The 22520-nt window shown below is 40.1% G+C and overlaps 1 protein-coding gene across 2 annotated transcripts; it reads right to left on the bottom strand.

Moving 5' to 3' along the window:
• Positions 1 to 3503: 3503 nt before the first annotated feature.
• ptena (phosphatase and tensin homolog A) lies at positions 3504 to 20714 on the bottom strand. Of its 2 annotated transcripts, XM_077495673.1 has the most exons (10): positions 19861 to 20706; positions 10135 to 10219; positions 9998 to 10042; positions 9877 to 9920; positions 8535 to 8773; positions 7365 to 7506; positions 5942 to 6010; positions 5439 to 5605; positions 4233 to 4547; positions 3504 to 4076 (listed from the first exon to the last, which is right to left on the bottom strand). In XM_077495673.1, the coding sequence occupies exons 1-10, from the start codon at positions 19937 to 19939 to the stop codon at positions 3891 to 3893; spliced, it is 1371 nt and encodes a 456-aa protein (XP_077351799.1). In that variant the 5' UTR covers positions 19940 to 20706; the 3' UTR covers positions 3504 to 3890. The 2 variants fall into 2 exon arrangements, with proteins under 2 accessions (XP_077351799.1, XP_077351800.1); XM_077495674.1 differs by lacking the exon at positions 5942 to 6010 and having other exon boundaries at positions 19861 to 20714.
• Positions 20715 to 22520: the final 1806 nt, after the last annotated feature.

Consider the following 22520-nt stretch of genomic DNA (forward strand, 5'->3'; position numbering starts at 1 on the left):
CACACAAAAAAAAAAAAAAAAAAAAATCAGGTTTGAAGTGATGTTTCGGGCTTTGTTCATTGCGTTACAATTAAGTCAGTACACAACTCTAAAGTTCAGCTGTTCTAGTAGGCTTTCCCGACATTCTGCTGCTTTCTAGCAGAAGCCTGAAGGTTTTGCGCTAACGCGGTCGGATAATTTTATCGCAGTTTGAGAGCCCCCCCAGTTGCTAATCCGACCTCAACGTGACCCAAATAAGAGCCCTTGCCCAGCGTGGCGAAGTGACACGACCCCCTTTACCAGGTGGGCTTTCCCCAATCTGACAGATTATGTAAAACAGGGTTTCCCTAATCAGAAACCATCCTTGGGACCGGAATATACTAAAATATATTATTTAAAAAAAAATATAGGAGCCTGAAACTCTTGTGAAGACACATGGCAATTTTGAAGTGTTCAGAATTATTGCAATGTGAACCCAGCTTTTTTTTTTATCATATTTTTGTGGACCAACCAGGACATCTCTAGCGCTAAATTAAAAATGATCTCAACTTTTTACAACATTTAAAGAAAAAAAAAAAAAAAGTAAACTACCTGAGTCTCACAGTGCGGTTACTTTGCGGTCCAGCCTGGTCCTCTGCATCACATTCACCCACTTGAAATGTGCCGTCGCATTGGTGAGCTTTGATGTCTCCATCAAGCACGCTGGAGCCGAGGGGAAAACGTCTTAATAGAGCAAAGGGGGGATTATGCGGATATATATGTTCATATAATCAGAAATTCATAGGTTATTATCAGGAGGCTCTGCTTCAGTCGGGGTCTCGCCACTCTCTGCTATCACGAGAGACACGGACGCTAATCCTGTTACTCTTTCATTGGGGAGACGCCAAAGTGGAGCAGGCCTCTTCCTCCTCCTCTCATTTCAAAGCGGACGATGGAAAACAAATTTACTCAACATCTTTGATATCAAGCTTAAGGGGCAATGTACTAGTATGTTGTTTTTATCCTCACTAGTCGGACAATTTTGGTATTCTAGTCGGAAAACGGTGGTACTTGTGAGGCAAGACTGTGCACTAGTTGCCATTTTTATGCTAGTACATGCTACATACTGTACTACTCAATGCTCAATTAGCGTCATAACGGCACGAGAACAGTGGTGTCCACGGCCCGGGGGCCATTTGCGGCCGGCCGGCCATTTTTCAGTGGCCCGCGACATATGCTAAAAATAGCATTTGACTCAGTTCAAATAAAATAAACAAAACAAAAATGTTTGGAGATGGTCAAAGTAAGAAGGGAGGCTATTGAAAAACAGATGCCATTAAAGGTTATTTTAGTTAACTAAAACTAATGAAAAAACTCAAACTAAAATTAAAAAAATATTGTTACCGAAATAAAATAAAAATGAAAATGCTTTTTAAAAAACAAAAACTTACTAAAACTACACTTTATGTTTACTAACTAACTGTTACTAACTATAATTATAGCAAACGTGCTTCGTTTTAGTCTTTGGTAATTAATTAGTGCACAGATTTGCCTCACTCGTAGCACGGGTTTGTCCTGCTAGTGGAGACAAACGACATACTAGCATACCGAAATGTTTAGACGCCTTAAAAAACTTTCTTGCATAAATGACCATAAGTCAAATTTAGCAAAAATTGTCAAAAATGTGTCACAGAAAAGCCTACCAGGAATGTGAAACTACCCTGTATCAAAGAAATCACAAGTCAAGGAAACGTAAACTTACCTGAAATTCAGATAACTTGGGACAACCATATACCGACATCCAACAAACACAAACATCAGAAATGACCATGTGTCACGATTATTATTAAGTCAAAGACACGTAATTTTACCGGAAATGTCATATTCAGGTAACTATCCCGAATCAATGGGGCAATTAGTTAATGACCATGTGACAAACAAAAGCAAAAATATCATGTGTGAAAGAGAAACTTACTAGAAATGAACATCGTCAAAGAAACGTAAATGACTAGAAATTAAATTACTATGTCAACAAATTCAATTTTACCAGAAATTACGTGTTAAAAATAATATAAACTTACTGAGATTCCGGGAACTTTTTATCCCTGTGGGGCAATTAATGAGTCTGATTCAAATAGCACTTACCAAAAATGATGTGTCACAAATGCAAAGGAATATCAATTCACTAGTAGTAGACACAGTTGTACTATTATTTTATCATGTATCAAAGAAACAATAGTTTACCAGAATTTCACCAGGCATTCACTCCATTGCTATTACATAAAATGGAACCATTGTTTTTAAGTCCACTTTTGTTCATTTTCATTGCACGCAATGTACTTTTTTTAAAAATTGTTTTTTGGTAAAAACAGTACATATGCCTGTGGGGATTACCATGATAAGATGCGGTCTCTCAATTCACGTTTGTAGTTGAAATTTGACAAATAAAAAAAACTTCCGTTCCCCACCCGCCCACCATTTGTTACGTTGACCTTTAAGTGCAGGAAGCGACATTAGAGCCAAAACTACCAGCTCTGCTGTACTTCTAAAAGGGAGCGCTGAACTTCAATTTGCACTTCTATGGTTATTGTTTGAGACTTTTCTAAAACAGTTTAAACAATTCACTTGAAAATGAAAAAAACTGCATCTTTAAGAATGCCGATACATAAAAACCACCGTCTTTTTCCACAATTCTGAGCCAAGAACATCATAATTTTGCATCAAATTAACTACCGATTTTTAAAAAATGTGTAAGCCTGACAATAAAAAATAATAATAAATGAATCCTTAATATTTAAGAGAAGTAGGAAAGTGTATTTCATAGATTCCCTAGCTAATACTCTTCCATAAAAATACACACATTTACAAATGCGGAGAACATTTCCACCATTTCCTTTGTAAATCTAAAATTTATTTTGGACACCACGTAAAATTAACTTAACTACTCATAATGTCATCAATTTGGGCCTCAACATGTGCGGACATGACTGCAAACACTGGTCTCCCCTGTTGTTTTTTGTGTATTATATTTTTATTATCTTAGGATAAAAAAAACATTAACAATTACATGGGATGCCTTGTTCTGCATAATTTAAACGTATACACAGTGGGAACAGGAATGGCAATGCTTTTAGACATCATCACAGCCTCTTCATAACCCCGCCCTCCCCCCACCCACCCCGGGCCCTCGAACCCACCCTTGACCCCCCCCCCAAACCCGCGGCCCGCATGCAGTTTGCACTGCACAAAGGCCAAAAAAAAAAAAAAAAAAAAGTCACGTGAGACAGCCTGCAAAGAGCACAAGAAGCATTCACAGTAAAGGAGGAGGAGGAGGAGGAGGAGGAGTAAAAGATGAGGCAGAGGAAGGAGGAGGAAGGAGTGAAACAAAGTGACTGCAGCACTGGCCTTGGTTTGGACAGGAGAAGGAGCAGCATTGTCCCGAGTAGATCGTCCATGACTTCAACTCCCGTCTCTCCTGATTGTGGTACTCTCTTTCCATTGTCTTTGACACACACACAAAAAAATCCTTTATATATGAATGTATATATATGTATATACATACACGAATGTATATAGATATAAACACATTTTTTTGTTGTTGTTGTTTTTTTTTTTTATAGCTACAGCACCTTTTTCCCGTTGGGCAACAGTGTCAATACCTTACACGTGGTTGATGGCCGTGCCAAAAGGGAAAAAAACAAAATAAAAAAGAAAAAGAAACATATTGGTCAGGATATTTATCTTTTTTCCCCTAAAATTGGCATTTGAAATGATGATATTCTATTGCCATCTGGGTTGGGGGGGTGGGGGATAAGGGACAAAAAGGTTCTTCTGTTAAGTTTATATTCAAGTTTTCTCCTTTTTTTTCTCTGCTGTATAATTTCTTCTCTTGCTGTTTTTTTTTACTTATTTATTTTTTATTTAAAAAGAGTTCACACTTTTGTGATTTGCGTGTGCTGCTCTTCGTCAAAAGGTTCATTTTCCGGATCAGAGTCAGTGGTGTCAGAATATCGATAATGGTCTGGCTCATTGTCGCTGACGTCCGGCGTGACGGATGTCGAAGTGCTCGCCTCGGAATTCGAAGGCTCCTCCACGGTTTTAGTGAAATACAACTTCACCTATGGGGAGGGGGGAAAGAAAACAGACGATCGATCAAATCGATAAATCAGACTTCAAATGTGGTGCTTGCAAATTTCTTATTAACCGATTATCAATAGTTATTGATAAAAGTCACCACTGATTAATCGTTGCAACTCAAAATCTACACCAGTTACCTTGAAGTTTGGCGAGAAATAACGGTTGGCTTTGTCCTTGTTCGCCTTGTCCAGGTCGTTTTTGGTCAGCGTCAGGATGAGGTAGTCCCTGTCGCCGACGTCCCTGCCGCCACCGCCGACACTTCCGTCCCTGCACTCGGCGCTGTTGGGCGGCTGCAGCTGTTGCTGTTGTTGTTGTTGTTGTTGGACCTGGCCGCCGCTCCCGCCGCCCTGCTGGCTATCGGCGTTGTTCACTGCGCCGTTCTCCAGCTTCTCCACGCCTTCCTCCGGCCCGGGGATGAAGAAGGTGTTCACCCAAAAGTGAAACATTTTGTCCTGGAACGGACAAGAGAGGAAATGAAGTCGCTCAAGCACAGATGATATTTTACTCTTCGGACTTCCCGTGATTCTTGTGAGATTTAAAAGAAGTGTTGTATAAAAACTATGGACCATATTGATAATATGAAGATTGACATTTTGAGATAAAAGATTAACTAGGTTGTGTAATTTCACACTTGACGGGTGGGCAGGCACTTCAGAGACCCTCCTCTTTGTACACAAGCAGTTAAAAAGTCAATTTTCCATAAAATGCTCCCTTTATGTCTGTGTGAATAATAGCAACTATAAAATGATATCATTACTACCTGACAACATTTTCCTAACAGGAAAAAGGAGACATCTATTTGAGGGAGCCATTTATTTGTCTTCAAGGGGATATATAATGGAATATTGACTTTTTGACTGCTTGTACACAAATAGGTCTCTGGGTCTCCATATTAACAAAAGGAGCACTCTGCAAGAAATGGGGACTAGGGTTTTTCCAATCAGGCTCACGAAAATGGCCACTCAGGCCCCAAACAGGATGGTTGTCAAGTCTGACGCGACATCGCACGGCGCAGTCGCTTCCTGTTCTTCTTCTTCTTCTTTTAAATTATTGGCGGGGATCACATTTCTATGGTGCATACCCCGACAGAGTCTCCTCGCAATATTCACAAAAGAACAGAGCATGAGTCGCACGTCCGTTTTGCGCATTTTTAGTAAATTTGCTTAAACAAAAATTCTAAACAATTGGACGTCTGTAATAAGAAGCAGTCTATTGACCAACAAGACACTCAATCCCTTGCTCAAGGGAACACAATATCATTGCAAAGGTGGAATTGTCGTGTCTAGTCGTGTGAGTGGGGAAAAACAAAACAAAAAACAGAGAGCATCCAAGCATCCACTGACCTTCTTCATCATCTTATTCTGCTTGTGGAAGAACTCCACCTTGATGTCGCCGCACACGGGCAGCGGCTGCGGGAACTCGAAGAACATGTGCTTGTCCTCGCGCCGGGTGTGGGTGGGGTTGGACGTGTGGATCTTCACTTTGAGCTGGTACACGACGAACTGGGGATCTGCAAGAGGCGGCGCGGCCACGACACCACACATACAAGCGTGATCGTGAGGAAGAAGCTTTTAGCGCCCGAATACGAGTGAGGATGCCAACATGTTGTCACGTGAGTGAATGCATGCAAATGCACCGACATTCAAAAGGGAGAAAGCAACATGCTACACATGAAGAGACCCAAAAACCAGAGATGCAGGACCCTATTCTGATAGCTTGGTCTTATCCTACCAGGCATATACATGTCTGCAACCTAAAGACTGGCCCTGCGTACGGATGCTGGATCTCTGGGGCCTGGTAAAAGAAAATGAATGGAATGAAAAAAATGGATGAAAGGCTCATTTACCCCAATGCCAATTCCCTTTCTTGAAGCCCTGAGGGGTCGGCTCGCTCCTGTTTTTAACGGTACTGTCTCCTTAAGAGAGGGAAAAGAGGGAGATGGTGGTCACAAACGGCGCCCGGCTGCATGGGGGGGGGGGGGGGGGGGTTCTCGAGAGCACAGCAGGGACAAACACAAGAGAGGTGGACACAAATATTTACAGATATATTTACACGGGACGAGGGAAGTCGCTTTCGACCAAAACACTTGAGGCAGGGGTGAGGAACCTGCAGCCTGTGGGCCGTATACGGCCCACGAGAGCATACAAATAAAACTTCAAAAGGAACTGCTACAAAAAGTTGAATGGAAAAAAAACAACAAATGAAATCATGGTTTGTATAGTACTATATATAACAAAAAAAAAATTTATCAACATGAGCTTCTTTTATCTCTGTTGACTTGGGACCTCACTCAGAATAGGTCCATGTTTTTAAAGCATGAAAAGGGAGGATTAGGAATCAAAACGCAGAATCCATCCAGTTAAGAGTAAGTAAGGAAGCCACAGAAATCCTTCAAAGACCATTTTTTGGACCACGGCATTCACATACAAGACGGAATTGGGTGAGTTACACATGTACAAGTGAGTTACACATGTACAAGTTAACACAAAAGGGTTAGTTTCCTTTTGCCACCATAAACACAGCACACATGTAAATGCATATACAGTCAAGCCCAAAATGTCTAACTGTTGGGTGGAAATGACACAAATGTGTTCCTTCCCATTACATTTTTTTAGTCACTCTCGAGTCATTCCCAGCCAGAAGACAAACATTCAACAAATACGTCATTTTCATTTCAAGTGGAGCTAGCGTGTGGACAATTTTGAGCTTAACCGTATGTAGACTGCACAAAGACACAGCAACAAAAAAATAAACACATAAATAAATAAATAAATAAATAAAAAGACTTCAAATTGAGTCTGTAGATTTTAGGAAATGATAGCAAATGCATTAACAGTAAAGTAAAAGTGTTGTGTTAGATTTATGTGAACGTAAACTAATGAGTTAGTGTTCCCGGTGTATTATAATCTTAAAAATATGTTAAGACAGCTCCTGCGCATTGAGCATGATTAATATTATGGGTCTGTCTGCGATTTGAGAGCCTCTTGAGGTAGCCGCTTCTTCAGTGAGGGCTAATAATATCTAAAAAGCTTCATTATTCAAAGGTCAAGTCGACCTTGAAGAGGAGTAAAAACCTCATCAATAAAAAGCAGGCCGCATGTACGGCGCTCCAATTATGCCTGCAAAAAGGACGAGAAGCTCCACTCCGGACCAAACCATGTCCTGCGGCTCTAAAAACGCAGCGTGGGTGAGCCTTCCTATGCGATGTGTGTGCGCGCGCGCGCCTCCAAAAAAAGTTGAACATGAGCATATGTGCGCGGGTGACTCACTGCAGGTGCCCCCGCTGAACATGGGCAGCGTCTCGAACACCATTTTGTGGAAGAGCAGCGCCACCGGCTTGTACTCCAGCTGGTTCTTCAGTAGGTAGCTGTAGTAGTAGACGTAGCGGCGCTGGCTCGGGATGGTCACTCCCTGGCAAAAAAAAAAAAAAAAAAAAAAAAAAAAAAAAAAAAAAAGCACAGCGACGACAGGTTCAGAGAGGACAAACACGCCGCGCCGGGCACATGTCGGCCACTTCGTTCTTTTGTGATTCCAGTGCAAATATTTACTGCTGAAAAGAGGTGCCTTTGAATGCGTTTAAGCACCAGTCTTTTCCGTTTTAACTTGTATGTATTTGAACGGACTGTGCAATTACCGGTAATCAAAATTCAATTACAATTATTACACTCCGCAATAATAATATTAAAAAATAAATAAATCGGCATAATCGTAAACAAAAATAAAAGATTAATACTAATTTTGAGTGCCTCGTAAACACCAGCTAAGTGTGGCACATTTCTCCCACACTCACTTGGCTGGGAGACATTACATGATGCTTTTTTTTTGTTTTTTTAAACTCATCATGAACTGTGACTTTGTAAAACAATGTAACGCTACATTCTATGGCAATAACGTCCTTGCAGAAACACGTTAAAGGGATACTTGACTCATTGAGCCATTTTCAGCAGTAATAAGTTCATATTTTGTCGATAATTAATGTGGTAACGTCATTGTTTTTCATGTACAATTAATACCTTTAAAAAGTAATGTTTCTACTTGCTGTCGACTGATGATGACATCACCTGTGAATTAATCGGTTATCTTAAGTTTTATTCTGACAAATATTGGAATCAGCTTTAAAAAAAAAGGCACATCAGTTCTGCCACATTTAAAAACTTGCATGTACAGTTAAAAGATTTTTGATGGTCACAATTTGAGTGTGGAACATTTTTTTTTTCTTTTTGGAAATATGGTTTTGACCACCGACTTGAAAGGCAACCAATGTCAGTGAACCAACGGTGTTTGACATTTCACATTTACAGTATCAAACTACTAAATTCAACTGGGTAAAATGCATCGTTTGTCAACCAGCAGAAATTGAAGGGCGTTCTTGACTTGAAAGTTCGAGTTCAGATGGCCTACTTGCGGTCACGGCACTTGTTTTTGAAAGCGGACCTCACCTTCTTGTCCCTTGTCCTGACTTCGCCGTAAAAGTCGAGTGCCTCTTGGGCTTCCAGGAACTTGCCGCGGTGGAGGAGATAGGCGCAGATCATCACGCCGGTGCGGCCCTTGCCGGCCTTACAGTGGATGGCCGCCACGTGATTGTCGTCCTCGCTGAGCCACTGGTCCAGGTCTTCGCAGAACGGCTTGATCAGCTCCAGCTGAGGGGGGTTGTGATCTTCGAAGGGGTACTGTGCAACTGCGGGAGGCAGGGCGGACATTTTGGTGAGATTTTAACAAGCCTGAGTCATAGAATTGCAGACGGGTGGGAACATTTTCTGTAAATTTGACATATTCAAAATTGGAAATGTTCCATTAGAATTAACTGGGAATTAAGAGTAATTTAATAGAAAAGGTATCATTCGTCATTTAGGTTGTATTCCTCGTTGTAGAAAACGTACATAAATATGTCATATATACCTGGTAAAAATATGGTGAAGTTTCACATATGTAAACATTTACTACTTGTGGTTGGATTTCCTTTGTTTATTTTATTATAAAAACTGACATTGCTGGGAGACGACGACTACATTTTTGGCTATTTGACATTCATATGCTGTTTTAAGATGATTCAGAAGTTACTCACCATTTACTCAGGAATCGAGCAATATTTGGAGGACCACAACTTCACTTAACTTTTACCTAAACCCTATTCTGTGTGTTTAAGAAATTCTGAATTAGAAATTCATCATTACTGCTGCATGAATTTATTTATTTTTTTAAAGGGGAAATCAACCCCCTTAGAGAGCCACTAGTCTAAATACGATACCTTGGTTAATATTGCGTTAAGCAGCAAAATCCTGCAGTTTTTATCAATGTCAGGAGGCGGCCATTTTGCCACTTGTTGTCGAGTGAAAATGACATCACAGTTGCTCAGGTAACAACCAATCACAGCTCAGCTTCAGAAAACAGGTGAGTTGTGATTGTTCGTTACCTGAGCAACTGATGTCATCTTCAGCCGACAGCAAGTGGCAAAATGGCCACCCGGAGATTGATAAAACTGCTTGATTTTGCTTCGTAACTCATATTTCACAAATGTAATATTAATCAGAATGTCATTTTTAGACTAGTGAGGTCACATATAACATTATTGTCAAGAAATGTTTAAGGTTGACTTCCCCTTTAATAAGGATTATGTTTAAGAAGCCACCCTTTTGTTTTGGTTTATTCTCATAAACTCCTGTTACTTCCCATGGAGCGTATCCTTCAAAAATTCCCATAAGTTTGCAATCTGAGTTCGTCATGTAACAGTTCTGCAAAGTGTGGGCAAATGGGGAAAAGGGAATAAAGTGGCGTGCGTACCTCTGCAGTTAAATTTGGCAGCGTCGTAGTGTCTTTCTGCGCAGCTGAAATGTGAACATCCAGTCAGAAATCAGGAATGGGTAAACTTAGAAAGTGGAAATAAACTCTGAGGAACACTTACAGGTTGTAGATTTTGTAATGGTTTTTATGCTTTGAATCCAAAAACCTGTTTACAGAGGAGAGCAGAAAAGGAATACACAGTTAGGAAAGGAGATCAAGTCAGAGCAAACATTTCCCAGCGAGATTTCAGAAACTCACCGTACTACGTCGTCTATATTGTTTCTGTACACGCCTTCGAGTCGCTCTGCAGGAAAGCCCATGGCAATGATGTTTGGGTAGATATCTGTTCAGGGAGGGGTCAAGGAACCAACCGTGCAGTCTCAGTGGGCATGAAGCCTTTTGAATGGCGCTTTTGGCCGGCGACGTAACACAATGAATTAATTGTTTCGCTATTTAACGAGACATTGCCATCGCAAGGAATTAGAGCACTCCAGTACACCAACGCTGGCACGGGCAGCAGACCGTGACAAAGTTTTGAGCCGACGTCAATACCGCCGTGTCATTACAGTCGCGGCTCGATGCGAGCGCAGGAGCGACGCTGATCTGCGTGTGTTGCCGTGTTGTGACAGATGGCCTTGACGGTGAGGAGAAAGGACACGAAGAACTGCGCTCCTGCCCGGGCCCGGGCCAGGACCACATGTGGGCGCACGAGTGGAGAGTCTCCGCTCCGTGACCTGCGTGTATTTTTAGACGTTATATCAGCAAGCCTGCAAAACGAGAGTATCTCTCGCTGGAGTTCAGTTTGCACGCGTTTGGAAGGCTTTACTAGGTACACCGGGTTCTCTGGGGCAAGTATCACATGGTAGACAGTTGAAGCAGTTAAGGTATGGTCGAGACGAGCCACTTGAAGTTCAAGCCGAGTACAAGTAACGAGGACAGGCGACTTTAGGGCAGTGGTGGGAAAACTCGGTTCTGGAGGTTTCCCTCTTTCAACACAAGCTGATTCCAATCAACAGGATCGTTATCAGGTTTACGCAGATCTTGATAATGAGCTGATCATACATCAGCTGTGTCTCGAGGACCGAGTTTACCCACTCGCTTTAGGGTGCTTGTCCTACCGAATCAGTTGAATGCACTTGGTCCGATTGTCCTTCTTTTGAAGCGAACCAAAATTGCTTCCACACAAACAATATGATGTTTTGGAGTAGAGATCTACTGTACGGTCTGCTACTGTATGGTCAAGTTTGACTATTTGTAACCCTTTCTCACCACAATTAAACCATAAGACATGCATGAAATTACTCACTATTGATTCCCATATCAGAAAATGAACAAAAAGAGTCCAATTAAAATGCTAAAAAGGTTGACTTTGAATCTGGTACGTTTGTTACGGTCTTGAGTCTTTCTGTCAGTGCGGCTCTATTAGGACTTTGATACATGACCATTTTTACTGAGTTGTTGCTGAGAATGGTTCTGAAAAGAAAAATCTAGTAAGAGGCTTGACAGAAAATGGCTCATTGGTGGCAGAGGTCAAAGAATCTCCTTTGGAATGACAGAAATAAGCAGTCTTGATAAACGAGCGTTCGAGAAGAGCATCTCTGCAAAGCAAAAGCATGAAGAGAATGAGACTTTGGCATCAGAGGGTCATACCAGGTGCTTTTGTCATCAGCGTAAAACGAGAACAAAACACATAAAAACAAGTCTAAAATTTTATCAGGCTCACAGAAAAATAGGGGACTATAACAATTTATGCTGGAAATTCCGGTTGAGAATGCAGCTATTCTACCTGCTATGTGGTCTGGTGATTCGTTAAACCCATCAGAACCACAAGTAACAGTTTAAACTAGGGGTGTTAAAAAAAAATCGATTCGGCGATATATCACGATACTACATCGCGCGATTCTCGAATCGATTCAATAATCGGCAGAATCGATTTTTTTTTTTTTTTTTTTTTAGGATTCACACCTTGAGCATGGAAGAATGTTATATGAACGGAACATTAAGCCTTACTATTTTATTTTAATGCTGTTCAAACATGAAACAGATTACAACCTCTATATTTATCTGAAATTTCAGATAAATAAATAATACATTTTCATACAAATCTTACACTGTACAAGTTTACTAATTAGTATTTTCTAAATTTAAATTTAAAAAATCGCAACAATCGACTCATAGATTCGTATCGGGATTAATCGGTATCGAATCGAATCGTGACCTATGAATCGTGATACGAATCAAATCGTCGGGTACTAGGCAATTCACACCCCTAGTTTAAACACCACAGCATCTCGAGTACTAAAGTAGTAAAAGGGAAATTGAAAGAACTTCTTACACAGCTGGTATTCGGTTTCAATTTGGGCTTCCTTAACTAAGATGGCAACGTAACCCGAATTTGCCAGAACGTGCAATCAACGCGTTATCTGTATGAAATACACAGAAATGCAGAACAAAGAAACCCCAAGTATGGCAATAGCTGAGCTTTTCGACCATGACAGCGTCGGTGTACCAATCAAACGTATGACACTATCACGTCCATTCATCTTCTGACAGCAATCTTGTGCCAGCCAGGTGTACCTAATAACGTGGCCAGAGTTAGATGAAGAAAGGGGCCCTGCCTTGTGCGCATCTCGATTGCCTTTTTCCGAATGGCATGATGTCATCGAACAGGGCTGCAGCCCAAGGAGGGGGGGAAAAAAAAAAAAGTGCCGGGAAGCGTCAGGGCCAATTATACAGTGACACACATACGCTCTTAAAAGAGGAGCACATCAGTGTCAGGTTGCCGTGAAGAGAGAATAATCGAGTTGGCGTGAGCAACCGCCGCCACCGCCGCCTACCTGAAAGTGAAGTCTGCTCACCGCCGTAAAGCCGAGGGATTTCACACTTTTAACCAGTGACTAAAGGGCAACCTTTTCTCACACTTCCTGTGTCCAAAATAGGGAAAGCTCAGTGTTTCTAATTGGATACGTCGTTTTGATGTTGAGCTGCTTTTGATTCCTTTTTTTTTTGTCCTCCTCCTTCCCGTATCGCTGTTGAGCCATGTTAGTGAATGTCAAGACCTTTTGCTAAGAAAGTAAAGCTGCAAACACACACTTCCATCTTTGCAAATTGTGCGCACAAAAACAACTGGCTTAGTGTTACTGTAAGACACATTTTGAGTTCTGTTTCTGCAACGGAACCTGAATTTAACTCAAAGGCAAACTTGCGTTAGTGCTGCCACGATTGAATATTTTTAGAATCGCCGACTAATTGGGTTCATTTTAATTTTGCATTAAAGTGTATTATAAAAGCTTTTTTTTATTATTACTTGATGACTGTTTATTAACTAGTATTTGGTGGTTATGTCGTACTTCATATTTGTATAGAAATTTACAATACATTTTCAAAAAGGTGATTAATGTACTACCGTTTCGGTCATTTAGATGTTAGGAAATGTCTTATTTTGATTACACACAGATGATAATCAGTCTTCTTTCATGAAGGACTACAGAAATCAGTGAACATTTACTGTTGATATGCTAAAATCAGAGGATTTGGACAATATTAAATTTAAAAATGGCTCCAAACGATTACTCAGTTATTTTATATAGTTGTCCATTAATTTGATAATCGATTACTCGATTAATTGTGACAAGCTCTTGTCACAACTACAGTAAATACTTGTATGCAAACTTGAAGCCCGTATAAAAAAACTTTCACACCACAATGAAGGGCACACATTCAGCCACGGAAGCAAACAAACAAAAATCTATTAAAATTCCCCCCCTTAAACAGATAACATTTTCAGTTTTATTTTTTTTTTTTCCTGTGAGAAAATAGCTGACCGTTGTCTTCACCCTAAATAAGCTGACCTTGTTAATGCTTCTGTTTCAAGCAGCTACAGTGGGCCACGAGTGCATGCCACCCCCCAACAGTAGCCAGCATTCATACGGCGCAATAATCCCAGCCATGCATCAAAGCATATATTAGAAGACGTCAAATACAGCGTTTCATAGCCTTCTATAACCCTTGGACCGACTGACAAAGTGATCCCAGTCAGACTATTTCAAGTGTTTTTTTTTTTGTTTTTTTTCTTTTTCCCTTTTTTTAAAGCTCCAAAGCTCCCAGGAGAGCCTCAGTACATGGCATGGAAGTAGGGAGGTGAGGTGGACTAGTGGATGGAGGGGGGGGGGGGGGGCTTGGGTTCTGCAGCTGGGAGGAAATGCACATGCGAGACCCCCTGGCGGAAGCTCCGAGTAGGAGGGGAAAAATTGTGGGGTGGGGTAAAAATCTGCCAATTCAGGAACGCCTTTTTTTTTTTTTTTTTTTTTTTTTTTTTTTTTAAAGCCAGTCCTCGCCTGGGTTCTATGCATACGCCAAATCTACAACTGAGAGCGAGGGAGAGTGGGAACTGGTGAGCGGGTAGGGGGAGGGAGGTGTGTCGGTGGACAGGAAAGGAGGAGAGCAGAGGAAAAGGGGCAAGCGGGGAGGGAGAATTACAGTGGGAGTAGTCAAGAAAAAGAGCAAAGAGGAGAGAGGCGGTGGGCCGATACAAGATCGCTGCTTAACTCCACTTTAACGCTGCATTACATAACTGCATATTGTTTCGGACAACGCGCCAAAAAGCGATAACAGGGCCCGCATTGTAAAAACCAGAAACGGAGAAGCCCCCCCCGCCAATTTTTGAGGGACATGCCTCCTTCTCCACGAGCTATATACAGACAACAATCACTTTAGCATGGAGTCATGACACATTTCATCAGATAACATCTGACTGAACTTTGCAAGGTACACGGTTCCGCAACAAAAACCACAGCCAACACATCAGATCCACTTCAGTTGTTCTTACAACCATGTGAGCACACCACTGAGACTTTTGGCCATTTTTCTCTTTCTGTTGTAAAGATAAACGCATACTAAAGGACGAGCCATTGTAAAATGAAATAATCAAATGTTCTGCCTGCAATTCATATCTTTATAGCTGTAAGCGTTGAAAGACAAAAAACAAAAAACAAAACAAAAACAATGGACTTTATTCATCATATTTTTGTATTTTAATTAATCCGTTATTGGAATTTTATTCTGCCAAATATTTGAACGGGCCCCGCCAAAAAAAATAAAAAATCCATAACAGCAAAGCTGCACATATCACATAGTTTGCAAACTGAGTAGAAACCAAGTCAATTTGATAAAAAAACAGATACCTTTTAGGGCTGCACGATACTGGAAAAACATGCGACATGAAATATAGTTGCTGAATATAGCGATAGATATTATTGCGATATTTAACATGTACCGAAAGAAATGACATTTTCATTATGTAATGAAAATTACATTTTCTCATGCGGCAAAATTATCAAACTTAGCAATGTTAGCTATTGTGCGATTTACACGCTCGTCTTCTTACAGTCTTGTCTGTTCATCTGAATTGAAAGTGCAAAGGCGATCGTAGACATGCTGTTATGATACATTAGTTAGTTATACACACACTGCACCTTATCTTCTTTATAAACTAGTGTGACGTGATATCACACTTTGGATAGTGTCTTTTACGCACTCTTTCCTCATGGCTCGTCACCATCCTGCCAACATAATCTTACATGGAGTCTTGCTTCAACATTTTATGTGACTAAATTGTGCTATTCAAATAATCATTTCAGCCCTAAAAATGACCAATCACAAGCACGTTTAATGCTGTCCAAAAAAAAACAACAACAACAAAAAAAGTCACATAAGGACATTCGACTACATTTCTTTAAAAGTGGGGGTGAAGATGCAAAGTCATTTCTTTTAATGAGGATGGGAAAATGCTTCTGAATGTTCTGAACTCCTTGTTTAATAGCATTGTTCTCTAATACTGTCAAATAAGAGTTGCGCCACAGCTTTTGTTGAACTTCTTAAGACCAAAAATTTGCTAAATATTCTGCCTGATGCAGTTTAGTAGTCCAATCCGAACCCCACAAGAGACCATTGATCAACAATAAAATCGACCAATTAATCAATTGGTATGCCAATTGCTAGTCCAGACAACTATCCAAAAGGGCCCATTAAATTTTTCTAGCAAGCTCTGTGTGTAATATGCACAATGTTGTCCAAAACGGACAAACTCAATTATCACGGGAAAAATAACAGTAGTGCACATAAAAATTATATCTGTTTGACCAAGGACCATGATCTAGTGATTAAAAAAAAAAAAAAAAAAAAAGTACTTAAGTTCGGAATTTGAATTACTGCAAGTCACTTATAGTGTGCAAAACAGAGGGCCTAAAATTAGCATTTCCAGGCTTTTAACAGACCAACAAGTAAGACATTACAACTGGTTGACCATGGACTGTCACTCAAAAAAAATAAAAAATAAAATAAAAATAAAAAAGCCTGAGAGTTGAAAGTTTGATCAGCTGTCACTTCCAACGATCCATCCATCCATTTTCTCTAGCGTTTGTCCTCATTAGGGTTGTGGGTGAGCTGAAACATATCCCAGCTGACTTGGATTTGGAAGCAGAGTACACTCTTGGAATGGGTGCCAGCCAATCACAACGCTGGGACATAAATGTTCAATGCATGAATGTACAATTTACCTGGTAGCCATAACAGGGTATCGGATTTCAAGAGATTTCAGGGCCATATTAAGGCCACTTTGAAGGGATTTAAGACATTGCTTGTAATTGAACAAAAAAATGACAACTACTGGCAAAAACCTCCTTTTCCAACACAACTGAATGATAACGGATGGTTCCACCAATTGTGACCAAACGCTAATGAGAAATTCCTCAAGTTTTCAACAAAGAATGCCTACAAGGGAACACATGCATGTGCAATTTCCTAGAATTCCAATACACATGAATTAAGAGTTTTAGCAAGACAAGAAATGTGAAGAAATTAATACAAATACTACTTGATCGCCAAATCAGGCCTATGTTTGACAATTTTAAGACTTCCAGGACATTTTTAAAGCTACTTCGAGGGATTTAAGACAATTCAAGATTAACAATAAACTAACTACTGTTAAATATCTCTCCCATTTTAATCAAATGTAAATTACATTTTTTTTCATATCCACTACAAAGAAAATGGCAATTTTTGCATCCTTAGCCGTTTTTTTTTTTAAGACCTTTACATAATGGATTTAAGTACCAAGTATCACAGTTAAGGACAACCAAGGCCTTAATGGAGGGAAAACCAAAGCAATCAAATCATTTCAAGTATAAGCTTACAAAAACCACATTGTCAATTTCCACTTGGCGTACCATGTCTACACAGCAACACAGGAATGGAAAATTATCCAGAACCCCAACATATTTATAGTTAAGACTAGTAAGACTCAAAAGAAATGCTAAAGCTAAGTTAAGAGCAGCCTGGAGCCAATCTCAGCTGACTTTGGGTGAGAGGCGGGGGTACACCCTGGATTGGTCACCAGCCAATCCCAGCACTAGGAACCAGAGGTTTCAAAAGCGTGACAATGGAGAAACTATTTTACAGCTACTTTGTTGATATTTAAGACCATACTGTTGAGGATAACCAAAACCTCAACCTTCATTAGTACAAAAACGTGCTAATGGAAATTGAAATTAGCTGGTCACAAAAGGCTAAAGGTAGTCCAATTAAAGACTTTTGCGAAGATTTAAGTCCTTACACTGAAAAAGAGGCAACCACACTGAAAATAACTGGTAAACGTCTCCTTTCTCAACACAACTGATTGATTACCGTACTGATCCACCAAGTCTAAACAATTGTAAATGATTAATTTGTCACATTTGTGACAGATCACATGTAAAGGTTTGCGTTTTGGGCAGTTTAAAAAAACCCACAATGTAACTTTTCCCTCATGTTACCATATTGACATGTGTACACAACACAATACACGGCAGGTCTAACCCAGATACGGTTCCAGTATGGTTCTCAGACTATAAAATGTGAGAAGCAAGGGCAGCCAGTTGTGCAAAATAAACTAAGGAATGTATTAATTGCCAGATGGTCAAAACAGGCTATCTTCAGGATTAAGGTAGTCCAATTTAAGACTTTCTAGGACCACTTTGAAGGAATTTTAAGGCCTTATGTGAACAAAAAGGGACCCTCATACAAATATCTCCTTATGGATAGTTCCACCACCTATTCAAATCAGTTGTCAATGACAAATTCACATTTTCAGTGAAAACATGGTCAGGTTCCAATGATTGATCAACTGATTTTAGGTGTTAGTGTTTAAGGTAACTTAACTATGCCTCAAATGAGGAAACATCTAATATGAGCTGATGAAAACCACGTTATTTGTGAATTCAATCAATTTCCACTCATTTTACCATGACTGCTTTGGAAACCATGTAAAAATAAACCAGTTATGGTTCTTTCACATGGAACTAAAACTACCAATGCTTCAGCTCGAAGCAGAACCAGCCACTTACATAAACGGCGAGAATATTTGAATTACTAAGACCAAAAATCTTCATGATGAAAAATGCTTCTCTTTCCAGCACACAACTATTGATGGCTCCACAGATTCTAATGGAACGTAAATGACAAATTGCTCTATGTAAGAGAGAAAACATGGCCAATTGGCAACTATTGACAATTTCCGGCATTTTTAAAGCCTTTGAATGATAGACATAACAACCATGAGACAAAGAATCAATGGTGAAAAATTACAGAAATGTTTACACATTCTGCATTTTTTAACGCATTTAAACAAACTGATATAAAAGTACCAAGTGTAATTATTGCTTCATAAGATGCCCAAATAAGCATACAAAGGGATCAATATCCGGTTCCTTTTTTCTGATTCACAGCAAGTGATGACAAACAAGATCCAGTGGAACCTTGGTTTACGAAAAGAATTGAATTTATGAGCAACTTTTTCAAAAAAAATATGTCCTTGGGTTAAACACTATGTTCGGTTTATGAACAACAGTCAATGACATCATTGATCTTATCTGTGAAATAAAACATTACAGCGCACACAATCATACTCACTCAAGAGACATTTTATGCTGCTTTCGTTAATCTAAGGTTTCACAGCAGATAGTCAGATTTTTTTCCCCATTTATTTCCCAATATTTTACCATTATTTTAATCCACAACAATTGTCCTTGTATGGAATGTTTGTCAGTGTTTTCGGGAGGATTTTCAGGGTTTATATTTTTTTTCCAGTGCATTACCACGGTTACAATTATACGCAAATTTTGGCTATTTGTGAGCCGGGCCGGTCAATATCGCCCATGAACAGTAAATAAACAAGTTGTTCAAAAAGATATATTGGGCCATTTTCTGGTCTGATTGGGGATTTTATATTGTGTTGTTTTTTTTGTTTTTTTTACTAGCCGATTGGCCAAAAATTTTGAAAATGAGTAATTGGAATTAATTATTTGCAGTCCCCTTAATACCAATGAGAAACATGATCTCGGTTTGCAAACAAGTTCATGTAAAAATTACTGAATTACCTTCCACTATAATAGAATATTTCGTCAGGTAATATTTTCCCTAACATGCAAGTAATTGCTAGTAATAATCATGATTACAAATACAATATTGATTCAAAAACAATCCTGATTACAATGTTGGCCATAATTGCATCTGTGAGGACGACATCAGTACTGCTAAAGTCAATAATTTCCACTCATTTTAGGATGTCTACTAGGGATCACATGCATGTATGAACCAGATGTGGCTCTGATACTGTAAGAAAAAAAACAAAAACTAGTGCGTCTCCAAAATGCTAAAGCTCGAGGCAGCACTAGCCGGTTGGTTACCTTACATTTTATTACTTACACACAAGCACACTCGGTGTCCAGTAGGACGGGAATTTCCTGCTGCGATACGACGGTGACATGAGTGCACGCCGCTTTGACAGATCTACCATCTTTCAAACACGCTTGCTGACAGCCCGAGCTAGCACCCCCCCTTCCCCCCCTCCTCCTGCTAGCTCCCCTCACATTTCTCTTTGCTAGATTAATCATAATCGTCGATGCAGCGTTACGAATGAGTAAAATAACCCACTGGAGGAAAGGATACATGTTAAGTCCAGGTCGAAGCCGTCCTCCTGGTATCTCCTTTTGTTCCGGCTGACAATTTCTTTAATAATGGCAGTCATTGCAGCGGCTGACAGGAGTCTATTATGGGGAAATGATGAAAGCAGGCTTTTTGGAGGTTCGGTGGGACACGGCGGTTCCGCTCGGTAGGTCGCGGTTAGGGGGTACGGGGAGGGGGGGGGGGGGGGGGGAGGCGGTCCTCCTCGGGGCTAGCCAGCCGAGCTCGTTGGGATTAGACAGGCTTCCTCTGGAACATAAAGACGGGCCTTGCTCGGCTTCTCCTCCGCGAAGGCCCGACTTTTCCAATCCCGCGGTCGCTCTTCCAAATACTCCCCAGCGAAATGCATGCAGTTGTCCACAAAATAAGCCCCGGGTTCGGTCCCGAAGCGAGAAGAAAACTCACCGGTTACCCCCGAAGGGAGGGAAAGAAGAAAAAAAAAAAAAGCCCGTATCCAGTCAGTCGGACGGGGAGGGGGGGGGGGGGGAGCTAGGCTAGCTCGCTACGATCCAAAAAAGACCTCCTTAGCGATTCAACATTGTCACCGAATGCTCGTCGGGAACATCGCGGGGAAGGGAAAAGAAAGTGACAGGCTCCACCTCAGATGTATACAGACTATACAAAAATCAGGAATATGCACAGATTGCTTTGACAGCTCCGTCCCGGGGAATCATCTTTCTTTTTTACTCGCTCCAGCTGAACTCAGGCTCCCATCATGGCCTCCACCGAGGAAAAAAGAAGGTAGAGCAGGCTGGGCTTTTAGTACACGTATCCCGCCGCCTTCGCCTTGTAGTCCCTCGGTTCAATTCAAACGGACCATAACAAGGTTATTCAACTAAACCCAAATCATATAAATGATTGTTTGATCTTAACTACGATGTTAGATAATATTTGAAGAAAAAAGACGGACACAATCTGTTAATGTTTTTGATCGCGGCGGAAGGATACGAGAGGTACGCATGTGACGGCTCCCTTCTGTCAAAGTGATCACGTGTGACTATAATTAGGGAAGTTTCTCACATAAAAATGTCACTTTTTTTTCGCGCTTTTTTCCCCTCGCTTCCTTTATTTATAAAAATGTGTGAAATTGTTAACTTTAATAATGAACTAATAATTCATTGTCATGTAAAATCATTATTATTATTGTGTTATTAATAACTAATTAAATTAAATTAACGTTATAAACATTGGCCAGACGTCGGTGCACGCAGCATGTACATGACAAGCAAATCCGTCATTAAAAACCTGCATTTTGACATCCGGAATTAGCATATTTGATGTCAATAGCGCCTTTTTGAGTACTGTAGTCGTAATTAATGTTCAATTACTGTTCGACGTTCATTTTTAATAGTTGGAATTCTCTTAAAGGTATATGTGACGTAATTGTTTCAAAACCGCAGCCAACGAGCTGCAACGTCACTGCGACCCTAGAACAATGACGTCACTTTTGCCATTCATGTGGATGGGGATTCCATTTCATAACTCTAGTTCGCCTTTTAAAAATTTATGTGAGAACTATGTTGGAGTGCACTCACAGGGATAAATGATTGGGAAAAAAAAGTGTAAATACTTGATATGTAGATGGATAATATTGTACTATATTGTATAATATATATATATATATAATATAATATTGTATAATATTGTACACAATATTGTACACAAAATATAACATTTGCATAGTCTTGGTCCAAATGATCTAATTAGATCTAATTAGATATAAATTTTTATTTTATTTTTTAACCCTATGTGACTGGAGCCTATGTTGATGTGAAATTAAACATGTTGATAAAAATAATTGTCACTAAACTTTTAGTGGCAACCATTGAGCTGCAGTCATAAAACTTCAAATCACTCTCATGCAAATTGACATATCGGTAGGCCATTATTCTCAGGGGCCCCCTTTTTTTGCCAACTCGAACCCTTTTATGAAATATTGGATGGATGTTGGTATTAGACCACTATTGCACTAAACCTTTTACTACTCACCAGTTTGCTTCTTTTCCTTCATGCAAACGAGAAGACTGTCTACATGTCATGTTGTACTATTTGTGTTCAAATATCCGTTCAGTAAAGTCTTGTAACACTTAAATCTATTGTACTGAATTCATAATCCTCCGAGGTTCAAAGAATTTCATGGCGGGCTCAAATTTCCCATCCGCAATCTAACCAAAGAAGCATTTGATGATCAATCATAAACTCATGTCGAATCCACCAATCCCCATCTGGACACCGCCTGCATCTTGGAACAATGAGAGCATCGCAATACACACACCATTTTTTATTTTATTTTTTTAATTGTGTAACTGTCATTATGGCTTATTTAACAGCCATCATTAGTGATCTTCAACATTCATGTTGAACAACGTGAACGTGGATTGAATTAGGCTACACTCAAGAATCCCACCTCCAGGAAGTGTGTTGCCACATTTGGAGAGATTTACTCCAACAGCTGTCCTTGTGTCGTTCCTTTTTAACGCGACATGTCGGCGGCTCCACCGTAGTTGGGAGATTTTATTAAGTCCCAGGCAGTGCAGCTCAGCAGATTTGAAAATTGGGTTACCTGGCACATCACAGATTAAATGATCTGATCCCATGTAAGGCTAATTAAAAATGTGCTTCTTGCGGGAGAAGATGGTTGTGCT

Source organism: Festucalex cinctus, chromosome 14 (assembly GCF_051991245.1).
Source record: "Festucalex cinctus isolate MCC-2025b chromosome 14, RoL_Fcin_1.0, whole genome shotgun sequence".
Classification (NCBI taxonomy): Eukaryota; Metazoa; Chordata; class Actinopteri; order Syngnathiformes; family Syngnathidae; genus Festucalex; species Festucalex cinctus.